Raw genomic sequence first — 12,218 nt, 5'->3', positions numbered from 1 at the left:
AATGATATCAAAAACTAGGCCTCAGGGCGTCATGGCTCGCCTGAACAGTCGAATTTGTATCACAATTAATAACATTAATAACTTTTTTTTTCGAGAAACTTTTGACAAGACATGTAGAACAAAAGTTGTTCAGTTTCGCAAGCGTTAACTAACGATGTTAAGAAATAGGCCTGCAGGTCTCATGGCTCACCTGAACAGTTGGGTTATTGTTGCAAGCTATAACATTTTTGTCAAGAAACTTTTAATAAGACATCTAGAACAAAAGTTTTTCAGTTTTGCAAGATCTTTCGAACAACATCATGAAAAAGGCGAACGGGCCTCATGGCTCGCCTGAACAGTTTGATTAGTGTCACAATCAATAACTTTTTTCTCGAAAAACTTTTGATAAGACATGTAGAACAAAAGTTGTTCAGGTTTGCAAGATCTTTCAAACGATATCAAGAAAAAGGCCCACGGGCCTTATGACTCGCCTTAACAGTCTCATAAATATCGCAATCAATAACTTTTTTCTCAAGAAAATTTTAATAGGACATGTAGAACAAAATTTGTTCAGTTTTGCGAGGTATATCTAGAATGATAAAAAAAAAGGCCTCCGGGCAACATGACTCGCCTGATCAGTCGACTTTGTATCGCAGTAAATAACATTATTAACTTTTTTGTCGAAAAAAAGGCTGACCCCTTTCATTAGTGGCCGAGTGCGGCAGAGATTCTTTAATTCATAGCACTTAAATGATCAATATTTGTAAAACATTACCGAAGCTAAATTGTACGTCTAGACAAAATATTTGTATCATTATTTATGAACGAAAATCTCAGTCAAATTCTTATCTCCTCACATCTAAAATTGGACGGAAGACCCACTCGTTGCTCGCAACGAGATTGCATCTAGTTATTATTATTATTCTTTTTCTCCGGTACTTTTTTGTCCGGTATTGTTCTCAGAAACTGCAAAAGGGATCGATATGAAACTTTCCAGGATGATAGTATAGCGTTTGTAGATGTGCATAGTGATAGTCATTTTGTATGCACGCGCTCGCACGTGCATTGCAATTTTGGTACAAAAAATGGAAAATCAGAATATTGAAGGAAGCGATATAAAACCTAAATAGGATGATAGTATATCATTTGTACATATGAAATATAATAGTTATTTTGTCAGCACGCGCACGCATGCGCGTGCACGCGCATTACAAAATTTGTACACTAACTTTGGAATCAGTCTAACTTTTTTGTTGTTCATTGAAATGGCTTGAAATTCATATCATAGGTAGATATTGAGACCCTTAACTGATTTGCATGGTCAAAATTACTAATTTGTACGCGCATGCACGTGCGCTTCATTTTGATTGGATAATACTAAAACGTTTGTAACTATCTTATTTATGAAGCGAATGAGATGATATTCACAGCTTACGTAGACAATATGTGTATCTATATATTGGTGTAACAAAAAATGCCAATGCGCGTGCAACGGTTTTTAAATGTTCAATTTTTAAAGGACGATAACGTTTTTTGTTTTTCATCAAATTCTATTGATATTAATGGTTTAGATGTGTCTTGGTACTCCTTACAAATTGCTGTGGTTAGAATTACTGCTCAGCACGTGCATGCACGTGTGCTGAATTCTGATTGGACGATTTTAAAATCGCTATAACTTCCTTATATTTGGTGGAAACGTTATGAAATTCACACTGTGGGTATATGATACACATGCCTGTTGAACGACATCAACAAAAATTCGGAATCATACACGTGTGCGCGTGTATGCGCGTGCAACGCTTTCTTTCATTTTTTGGTACTGAAATGACCATATTGAACGTACTACATGTAATTAAAGGCTAAAATAAAATGATTTTTTGCTATAGATTCACAAGATGATCACTTTTTAATTGGGGGAGGTTTGGGGAACATATGTAACGGTCCCCGTTACAATTAGAACTAGTTACAATTGTCCCTGCCTCTGAGGAACTGTTTGTGTGTGGTGACTGGAATGGCCACATAGGCAGCAAATCAGACGGATACGCGGAAGTTCACGGTGGGCATGCCATTGGTCAACACAATGATGAAGGTGAAAGAGTGCTTGAATTCGCTGTAGGAAATGATTTGGTGATGGGCAACTCCGTATTCAAGAAGGACCACAGACATCTGGTCACTTACCAATCTGGAGAAGTTTCAACACAGATTGACTACATCTTATATCGGCACAGGTTCAGAAAGTATGTCATAAATGTAAAATTCATCCTGGGTGAAGAATGTGCATCAGGACCATCAGAAATAATGGGAGAGATGCTGAAGCCTACAGGCAAGGCTGGAGTAGATCTTACACGAGACCTTGTGGGAGCTATTGTTTGCGAGGGCCATATACCAGCAGACTGGGAAGAAAGTTACATCATCAGCATCTACAAAGGGAAAGAGGATGCTCTAGACAGGGGCAATTATCAAGGTCTAAAACTGCTAGATCAAACTATGAAAGTACGAGAGAGAGAGAGTGATGGAGCAACTGATTAGGCAACATGTGCATATCAACAAGATGCAGTTCAGCTTCATGCCAGGCCGAGGTACAATCGACGCCATCTTCATCATCCCACAGCTCCAATAAAAGCACTTACATGTAGCCGCGAACAAAACCCTTTATATGGCTTTTGTCGACCTCAAGAAAGCCTTTGATTGAGTGCCAAGTAATGTGATCTGGTGGGCCATGCGACAGCTGAGTGTTTGGATGGTACAATCGATGTACTCAGATGCTAGGAGCCATGTGCGTGTTGGAGACGGATACAGTGACGCTTTCAGAGTGGGAGTAGGTGTGCATCAGGGTTTTGTACTGAGCCCGCTGCTCTTCATCATCGTCCTGGAAGCCTTGTCAATCAAGCTGTGTACTGGCTGCCCTTGGGAGCTCTTGTATGCTGACGACCTTGCCATTGTCAACACCTCACTAGAGGCACTAGTTGACAGAATCACCACCTGGAAGAAGGGCATGGAAGCAAAGGGTCTAAGAGTGAACATGGGAAAGACCAAAGTAACGATTGCTGGACAAAACCTGAACTCCCTTTGAAGATCAGGAAAACACTTATGTTCAGTATGTCTAAGCGGAACAGGAAAAAACTCTATCTTCTGCACCAACTGCTCTTGCTGAGTCCACAAGAACTGTAGTGGAATTAAAGGCCCTCCTCAGACCGGACCCACAATACTCAAGTCCACACTGTATGGGCACAGCAAGATCAATAGACGGTAGGGCAGTAAGTGAGGTTGAGGTTGAAGGAGACACACTTGATGTGGTTGCTGACTTCTGCTACCTCGGAGATACCATGTCTTCTAGTGGAGGGTGTGAGCTTGCAGCCATATTGTGGTGCAAGTCAGCCTAGAAAAAGTTCAGAGTACTCCTTCCTGTCCTTACAAACAAACAAGCAACTCTCTGCTACAATCAAAGGTCAAGTTTACTCCAGCTGTGTGGAGTGTCATGCTCTATATTTCAGAAACGTGGGCAACATCAGCAAGCACCGTCAAGCATCTTCAACGTAACGACAGAGCCATGATAAGATGAACCTGTCTTGTCAAGCCTGAAGAAGACATCCACTTTGAGACTCTTCTATCTAGACTCAAAATAAGAGACATTGCTTTAAGTTCTCAGGCTGAAATGGCTTGGACACGTTGAGCACAGGTCAGATGTATGAACATTGTAGCACAGTGGAGTTAAGGCAGACCAAAGCTTTCTTGGGACGAACTCATGAAGCATGATCGTGTAGCCCTGAACATGGATTCTACCAACCCACTGGATTGCCATGCATGGAGATGAAGACTTTGCTCTCAACAGACAGACAGGCCACACCCTTGACATGGGGATTAATACATGGCCTGTACAATCAAAACTGGTTTATGATGATCATGATACCAAGAGCTACTATTGTATCAGATTTTGTTCTGTCTGGTGGTTTTAAAATAACAGTTTCGTTTCTATTATTTGCAGATTTTCACTGTTGAAAGTAGAGAAATCTTTAAAGGACACAATGCATGTTTCTAAACTTCTTCATTTTTTCAGCAAAATTTATTCTCTTCATGCCCAAAACTACTTTAAATGTGTTTTAAATGAAATATTTTCCGTAGTTTTCGAGTTTGAAAGCAACGAAATTCAAATCTTGCAATGCATATTTACTTTCGCTGTTTTACGCGCCATTATGTGTGACGTCATATGCGCCCTCGGGTTTGAAAACATCTATTAGCCTTTTTATAAACAGATTAGATTTAACCAAAAGAAAACCAATTACAGGGGTGTGTTTTTAGCTCTTCTGAGCCGAAGGCTCAAAGAGCTAATCATATGGCCATATGTCTGGCGTGCGGTGTGCGTCAACTTTTTGGAAAATGGGCTATATCTCAAGAACCCCTTGGTCAATTTTTGTCAAATTTGTCACAGGGTATCCTTGGCCCAAGGGCTTTCATTTGTACAAAAACTAGGGTTGTGACCCTTTAACAAGGGGAGATAATTAGGAAAATGCAAACAAAAGTAGTGGTTGCTAAAAAATCTTCTTCTCAAGAACCACAGGGCAAATTATCACCAAACTTATGCATAAGGATGAGGATAGGTTGTAGATAAAAAATTGTTCAAGGCATCATCCTTGGGCAAAGGGTGTTGTCTCAAAGTCACTTCAAAGTTGACCTTAAATTTTGTTTTGTTAAAACTTTGATATGTTGCTTAGTATAAGGACTAGGATCATCAAATTTGTCAGTTGATGCATCTTAGGACCTAATATCATGTTGTCTCAAAAGTAGGTCATGGTGACCTACTTTTTAAATTTCGCAGGTAATTATTATTAAATGGATTTTGATGCATATCTTGGACACTTTTGAGCCTATGATCATTAAAAGTTGTCAGTTGATGGATCATGGGACCTTGAACTGCGTCATGTGAAAAGTATGTCACCATGACCTACTTTCTGAATTTTATGGCTAATCATTTATGAATACATTTTAGGTTGTTATTTCAGATACCGAGAGGTTTAGAATCATCAAACCTTGTAAGTTGATGCGTCTAGAGGCCTCGAAACATATTTATCAAAAAAGTAGGTCACAGTGACCTACTTTTTGAATTTTGCAGACATTCAAATTTCACATTTTCAATTTTAGAAGCATATTTTGGACACTATGAAAGCTAGGATCATCAAACTTTGTCAGTTGATGCATCTTGAGTCTTCATAGTTTGTTGACCAAAAAGTAGGTCACTGTGACCTACTTTTGGAATTTGACAGCTATATTTTAATATTTCAGATACTATTTGACTTACAATCATCAAACTTTGTCAGTTGATGGGTCTTGAGTCTTCAGAGTGTGTCGACCAAAAAGTAGGTCACTGTGACCTATTTTTGGAATTTGACGTTTATATCTGAATATTTCAGATACTATTTGACTTCAATTATCAAACTTTGTCAGTTGATGCATCTTGAGTCTTTGGAGTGTGTCAACCAAAAAGTAGGTCACTGTGGCCTTCTTTTGGAATTTGACGGCTATATTTGAATACTATTTGACTTGTCAGTTGATGCATCTTGAGTCTTCAGTGTGTCGACCAAAAGTAGGTCACCATGACCTACTTTTTGACAGTTACATTTAAATTTTCAGGTACTATTTGACTTAACATCATCAAACTTTGTTAATTGATGAATCTTGGTTAGTGAGAATTTTTGCCTTTTCTACAATGTATCAGAAGAGCAATTCTAGGCCCATGGGCCTCTTGTTAATAGACGGCACAGCAAACCACCAAAGTTGTGTGTGACTGCAAAATCAATTAGGACATTCGGATATTCCTGCAGTTCAACAAAGAGATTACTACATCAAGACATTCTGCGTTCTTCCTCTGGATCCCAATCCCAACCGTTATAAGCAAAAAGAGCCCTTGTAACCGCTAATTTCTCCATAGATGTATTTACTCATAATTAATTTTTCTTTATAAACATTAATTTTATATAATTACACAGTATTTCCAATGAGGGTTGGTACTTTCTGTTTAGCACAAAATCCTTGTAAATTATGTTCTAACCAATACTACCTATTCCTAAGCATAACTGATTATAATTGATGTAATTGTATGCCAAATTTACTAATCAATTTCTAACATCCGATCTAAAGTTTAATTTCACCTGATTGACAAAGGTTCACAGACCAGGTAAATTTCATGGCGGTGCTTATTTTTAAAGTTACTTTTTGAAAAAAATTCTTAAGAAGGACAGGAGTACACTTTGTCAAACTAATATGCTAGCATCCTAACGTGTACAGACCTTAAACCCTGGGTTGTACATCCCTCAGATCTTGTACAGTCAAAGTGTAATGTGATAGGTTCAGGTAAGATGATTTTCTCAACTTTAACAGACTTTTTGATAAGACTGACTATCATCAGTTTTATTTCCTGAAGTATCTTTAGAATTATGCAGTATCAATGATTAACACAATCATTGTCACATTGAAAAGATAAAATGTATGTAGTTAAAGGGGCATTAGCTGTGAAAGTGATAGCAACCATTTTTTTCTCAAAATCTCCCAATCTTTAAAGCTCACTACTTGAGATGCTGTTGCTCACTGTCCTTGGTGTAAGAAATCTAAGTAATGAAATTCATATAAAAATTTACTTTTATATGAGATGTAAATCTTTTTTCTAGCCCAGAAGGCATTGAAGACATGTTGAAAGACTGGTCACAAGAAATGTTTTCTTCCAATGAGTTTGAATATGTAGAACCAATCCACAACTTCAGATGTTCAGTCCTCCAAGTGTTACCCAATCAATCAGACAGTATGCAGAAATGCATGCTGAGAGAACTACTACATCTGACAAGAATTGCAGTACAGAGTAACAGATACCTTGTATGTCCTCAATATTTCTACTAATATCATCAAATTACTGTCCTCTAACAAATGTTAAAGGCCACCATTGCTTGGATTAGGAATGTCAGATTTAGTAGGTGTATGTTTAGCTCACCTGAGCTGAAAGCTCAAGTGAGCTTTTCTGATCACCTGTTGTCCATCGTCTATCAGTCTGTCTGTCCATCTGTAAACTTGTTACATGTTTTACTTCTTCTCCAGAACCAGTGGGCCAATTTCAACCAAACTTGGCACAGAGCATCCTTGGGTTTTCAAGTTTGTTCAAATGAAGCGTCATGCCCCCTTCAAAAAAAAAAAGGCACCCGGGGGTAGGTTTTGGCCACAATAGAGATCAAAGTTTTACATGCGAATGGGGAAATCTTTAAATATGGGCCAAGGTGAGCAATGTGGGCCATGGGCCTCTTGTATTAATACCCTACCAGCTTCGCCAAATGTGACTGCTTAGTTTCCTGTCCATCTGTCACATCCGGACTTTTTAACCGAGTTGCGTAGCAAATCTCGGCTTTTAAATTGGCAAAGGATGGGCGTCCAGTCGGGTGGGCGGGCAGCGTCCACAATTAGCTTGTCCGATGTTTAACTTTCATACTTTTTGGTGCATCTTTGTGAGATAACATGATCACATCCAAAAGAGGAAGGTTCCTATTTATTATGAGGTCCAAAGGTCAAGGTCACTTTGTCACTAAATGCCATAGATTTGAGCTTGTCCGGTCTCTAACTTTCATACTACAAGGGTCATCTTTGTGAGACTTACATAACATGATCACATCCAAAAGAGGAAGGTTCCTATTTATTTTGAGGTCAAAGGTCAAGGTCACTTTGTCACTGAATGCCATAGATTTGAGCTTGTCCGGTCTCTAACTTTCATACTACTTGGTGGGTCTTTGTCAGACTTGCATATTTTGATCACATCCAAAAGAAGAAGGTTCCTATTTATTTTGAGGCCAAAGGTCAAGGTCTCTTTTTCACTATATACTGTAGATTTGAGCTTGCCTGTAACTTTTGTACATGTACTTGCTGGTGCATGTTTATCAGACTTCAAAATCCTGTTGACATTCAAGATTCATGTAGCTTTTGAAAGCCAAAGGTCAAGGTAATTATCACAATAAATACCTATTGAGGCCATTCAAAGCTTCATACTTATAAACTATATTAAATACGTGCATGTTTTTACTTTGTGAATGCAAGCGTTCATATTTTTCCAAACTGCAACTTGGCCATACGCATCTTTGATGCATTAGCGATTTTTAGCCGAGTTGCAACGAAGTTGAACTCGGCTATTGGTTTGGTGATGCAGGCGGGCGTTTGGGCGTCAACAATTGGTTTCCGGATGATAACTCAGAAAGTTTAAATCCGAATCAAATGAAACTTTGATATATTGTTGGGTACCAGGTAAGGAAGACTCCTATTGATTTTGGAGAAAAAAGGTCAAAGGTCAAGGTCACAGTGATCGAATATAGAATGAACATTTCAGAAAAATTTGGTTTCCAGATGATAACTCAGAAAGTTTAAATCTGAATCAAATGATACTTAAAGAAATTGTTATGTACCAGGTAAGGAAAACCCCTATTGATTTTGGAGAAAATTGGTCAAAGGTCAAGGTCACAGTGACCGAAAATAGATTTAAAATTCCAAAAAAGTTTGGTTTCCGGAGGATAACTCGAAATTTTTTAATTTGAATCAAATGAATCTTGGATACATTGTTGGATACCAGCATCAAGTTTGTTAAAATTGTGGCCCCTGGGTGTAGGATGGGGCCACAATTGAAGATCAAAATTTTTACATACTAATATATAGGGAAAAAATCTTTAAAAATCTTCATCTCAAGAACCATTGGGCCAAAGAAGTTTACATTTGCATGAAAGCTTACTGACAAAGTGAAGTTTCAAATTTGTTAAAAATCATGATCCCAGGGGAGGATGGGGCCACAATAGGGGATCAAAGTTTTACATGCAAATATATTGGGGAAACTTTAAAAATCTTCTTCTCAAGAACCTCTGGACTAGGAAAGTATAAATTTATATGAAAGCTTCCTGACATAGTAGAATTCAAGTGTTTCAAAATCATGGCCCCCGGGGGTAGGATGGGGCCACAATAGGGGATCAAAATTTTACATACAAATATATAGGGAAAATCTTTGTAAGACTTGGTTCATGGTTGACTGAACTGATAGAAAGGTAATTGATAATGATAATCAAAGAAATCTATAAATTTTGTTGTTACAATGTCAGGTCAAGGTCACAATGGCATGAACCTTGCAAATAGTTTGTTCACAGAAAGATGAAATAATTTATTATGTATATAAAAATGTCAAGCACCTGTGGATTTTCATTTCTGATTAAGTTTGAATTTTGTCATGACCCATGGGCTTAGGACCAGTAGGGGACATATATTGCAATGCAATACTTACAGAATACTTGTTATCTTTGTGATAATTATTTGTGAATACTCCTTGTTCGTGAATATTACAGTTGCGAGTACAAGTAGTAGGTAATGACTTGCCACAAATAATGCTCACTGCCATGTCTCATGAATTAAAATTCAGCAAGCCTCATGTCTCTCATTGTCGCAAACCACGGTTTTGAGTCCACACACGCTCCCTCAATGATGGAGAGAATCGATTAGAAGCATCCGTGGGTAACCGACGATGCATATCTCTTGAAATTATAAAAGATTTTTAAAAAAAACTCAGTTTGAGAAAACCGGTTACTAACAAGCTCATATGTTATGGGACCTATTTATCCCATTATAAATTACATTTGCAGGGTTTTTTTTTTGTAAACATGTTCTCTTTAGCTGATCACAACTGTATTGATTGATATATATACATATTGTATTGTATATGGTTTAACGTCCCTCTCGAGAATATTTCACTCATATGGAGACGTCACCATTGCTGGTGAAGGGCTGCAAAATTATATATATATATATATAAAGCACTATAATCCAACAACACTCAACATCCAAAGTGTCGGATCTAATAGAAGATACGAAGTCAAATAAAAAAAGATATAAAAAGCACTAAAAATGACCAATGACAAGAACAACAGTGAATTGTCAGATTTTCAGGACAATAGAATATTTACATAGAAAAGAAAACTAAATAAAAAAGGAAACTAAAACTACAACTAAACTACAAAAGCTGATAACAAACAAAATGTCTACACATTAAAATTATTGAGTGTAATATGTGGCAATAAAAGTCTTTTCCCATCGAGCGTCAAGACAGAAAAAGTGAAATTTTCTGTGATATATATATATATATATATTGAAAATCAGAATGACACATTCCATAAAAAACAATCATTTACTGTTAGCGCTTTCTCCATGTCTACATGGTTCATCAGGCAGTTCAAATATGTATACAAAAATTGTTTAGCAACGTCTTTGTTATGACGTCAATTAAACGAGTCCTTTATGACGTCATAATAACGTTAACCGGTAGTGTTTGGTAATTGTCTATAATTCCCACATATTTTGTAAAAATATTATGCTAAATTGTAGTTCAATTGTTCAAATAATTATTTTCTATTAAGGCTTGGATTGAAAAGTTTAATAAAATTTATAATAAGATAAAATAATAAAAATTTCACCAAAAATGAATTAGACTATCTGACCAATTTTGAAATTAAAACCAGAAACTTCTATGGTTTAAAATTACCAAAAGTTCATAAATCCACAGAAATCCAAGAAAATATCAAAAACTGTAAAGAAAAGTATATCAGAATTCCAAGACCTACTGATCTCAAGTTACGCCCGATAATAGCAGGACCCTCTTGTAGCACACATAGACTGAGCAATCTTCTAGACATTATTTTAAAACCTCTATGTAAGAAAGTGTCGAGCTATGTTCGGGATGATATGGATTTCTTGAACTACATCCCGAAAACAGTGCAACCAGAAACCATTCTTGTCAGTTTCGATGTTTCCAGTTTATACACAAATATTCCACACGATTTAGGCATAGAAGCAGTAAAGTACTGGATTGAGAAATACCCTACAGAAATTAATGAAAGATTCTCAAAGGACTTTATCATTGAAGGTCTAAAAATTATACTAGAAAATAACCATTTCCCATTGAACAAATGCACCGTAGTGATGAAATAAGTTGAACAACTGCACCGTAGTGATGAAATAAGTTGAACAAATGCACCGTAGTGATGAAACAAGTTGAACAACTGCACTGTAGTGATGAAATAAATTGATGGTGGGAAAATGTACATGTATGTTACGTACAGTATATGATAATCTAATGACAATCAATATTTTCATGGTTAAGGATTCTATTTTAGATTGCTGAGAGAGTTGTTAGTAGATTGAATTCGTATGAAACTTCAGACTTTAATCTTCAAGTTGACAAAGTTACTGAAGAAGCAAAACTCTTCTGGGTGAGAGGGGAACAAAACATTGCAAAACACATGATTAAGAAGCTGTTGAAGATGCTGGAGCAGGTTATGTTTTATCTATTTATAATGATAGGTGTCCATTTCATTATTTTTATTGATATGCCATCATTAAAGAACTAGTATGTTGTAAATGACCCTTGTAAAAGTTTAATGATAGAATATCATCAGATTATTTTATATGAACCAATATGTGATGATAGAAACAAACATAGTTTCCTGGATTGATAGCAGTTGTACATAGCTACTCTGGAGTGATGTTACATCTGTTTATTTAACAGAAACAGAACAGTAGCATCGAAGTAGCCAAGCTGTACCCACGAGTCCTCAGTTTGTATGGAAACTGGCTGGCAGAAACCCACGCAGCCAATCCTAACATCATCATGGAGGAGTATCTTGAAAAGGTAAGATAAAGCCATACACTGATGTGTTTGGACCATTTTAGTGTATTTGTTCACATGTGAATTTCTATATCACATGCAAATCAAGTTTGGGTTTGTTTTTTGGGGTGTAGGAATTACTGTGTTCATCTGTCCATCCGGATAAGATGTTTTAAAAGCTATAATTATACTTGATGAAGCTGAATTGATTTGATGTGCAATCAATATGCTTATTTAGTTGATTTTTAATATGAGATAAACACATTATAGCATTAGCCATTTGCTTTGTTAAATAAATCCAAATAATGTCAACATTTACATCCATTTCACTAAAACTGAAACGTCCATGTATTTGTATATTAGCACTTCAAAATGTCCATGTACTTGTATCATATTTAGGTGACTGACCAGAATCGGTGACCTTTTGTTTACGTGTGCGTGTTGTCGTTTCCAGGTGTTGATTTCGTCATCAATTTCGCCGTAGTGTTTGCAAACATACACAGAACACGTCTTCAATTTTTTCCCGAAAATGAACCACTAAAAGGAGTGTATGCAAAAAAATCATCATGAGCACCCC

The 12,218-nt window shown here is 36.8% G+C and overlaps 1 protein-coding gene across 6 annotated transcripts in view; it reads left to right on the top strand.

Annotated features, from left to right (window-relative positions):
• The window catches only part of LOC125664628 (serine-protein kinase ATM-like), a 408,026-nt gene that overhangs the window by 311,761 nt on the left and 84,047 nt on the right, over positions 1–12,218 (top strand). For all 6 annotated transcript variants that reach the window (XR_008800024.1, XM_048897448.2, XM_048897449.2 and 3 more), the window contains exons 42-44: positions 6,642–6,843; positions 11,151–11,309; positions 11,543–11,665. Coding sequence is in view for 5 of the 6 variants with exons in the window: in XM_048897448.2 (XP_048753405.2) it covers positions 6,642–6,843; positions 11,151–11,309; positions 11,543–11,665 (484 nt within the window). In the remaining variant the exon portion in view is untranslated. The remainder of the gene's footprint in view (positions 1–6,641; positions 6,844–11,150; positions 11,310–11,542; positions 11,666–12,218) is intronic.

Source organism: Ostrea edulis, chromosome 1 (genome assembly GCF_947568905.1).
Source record: "Ostrea edulis chromosome 1, xbOstEdul1.1, whole genome shotgun sequence".
Lineage (NCBI taxonomy): Eukaryota > Metazoa > Mollusca > Bivalvia > Ostreida > Ostreidae > Ostrea > Ostrea edulis.
This window is presented reverse-complemented; position numbering and strand designations above follow the sequence as displayed.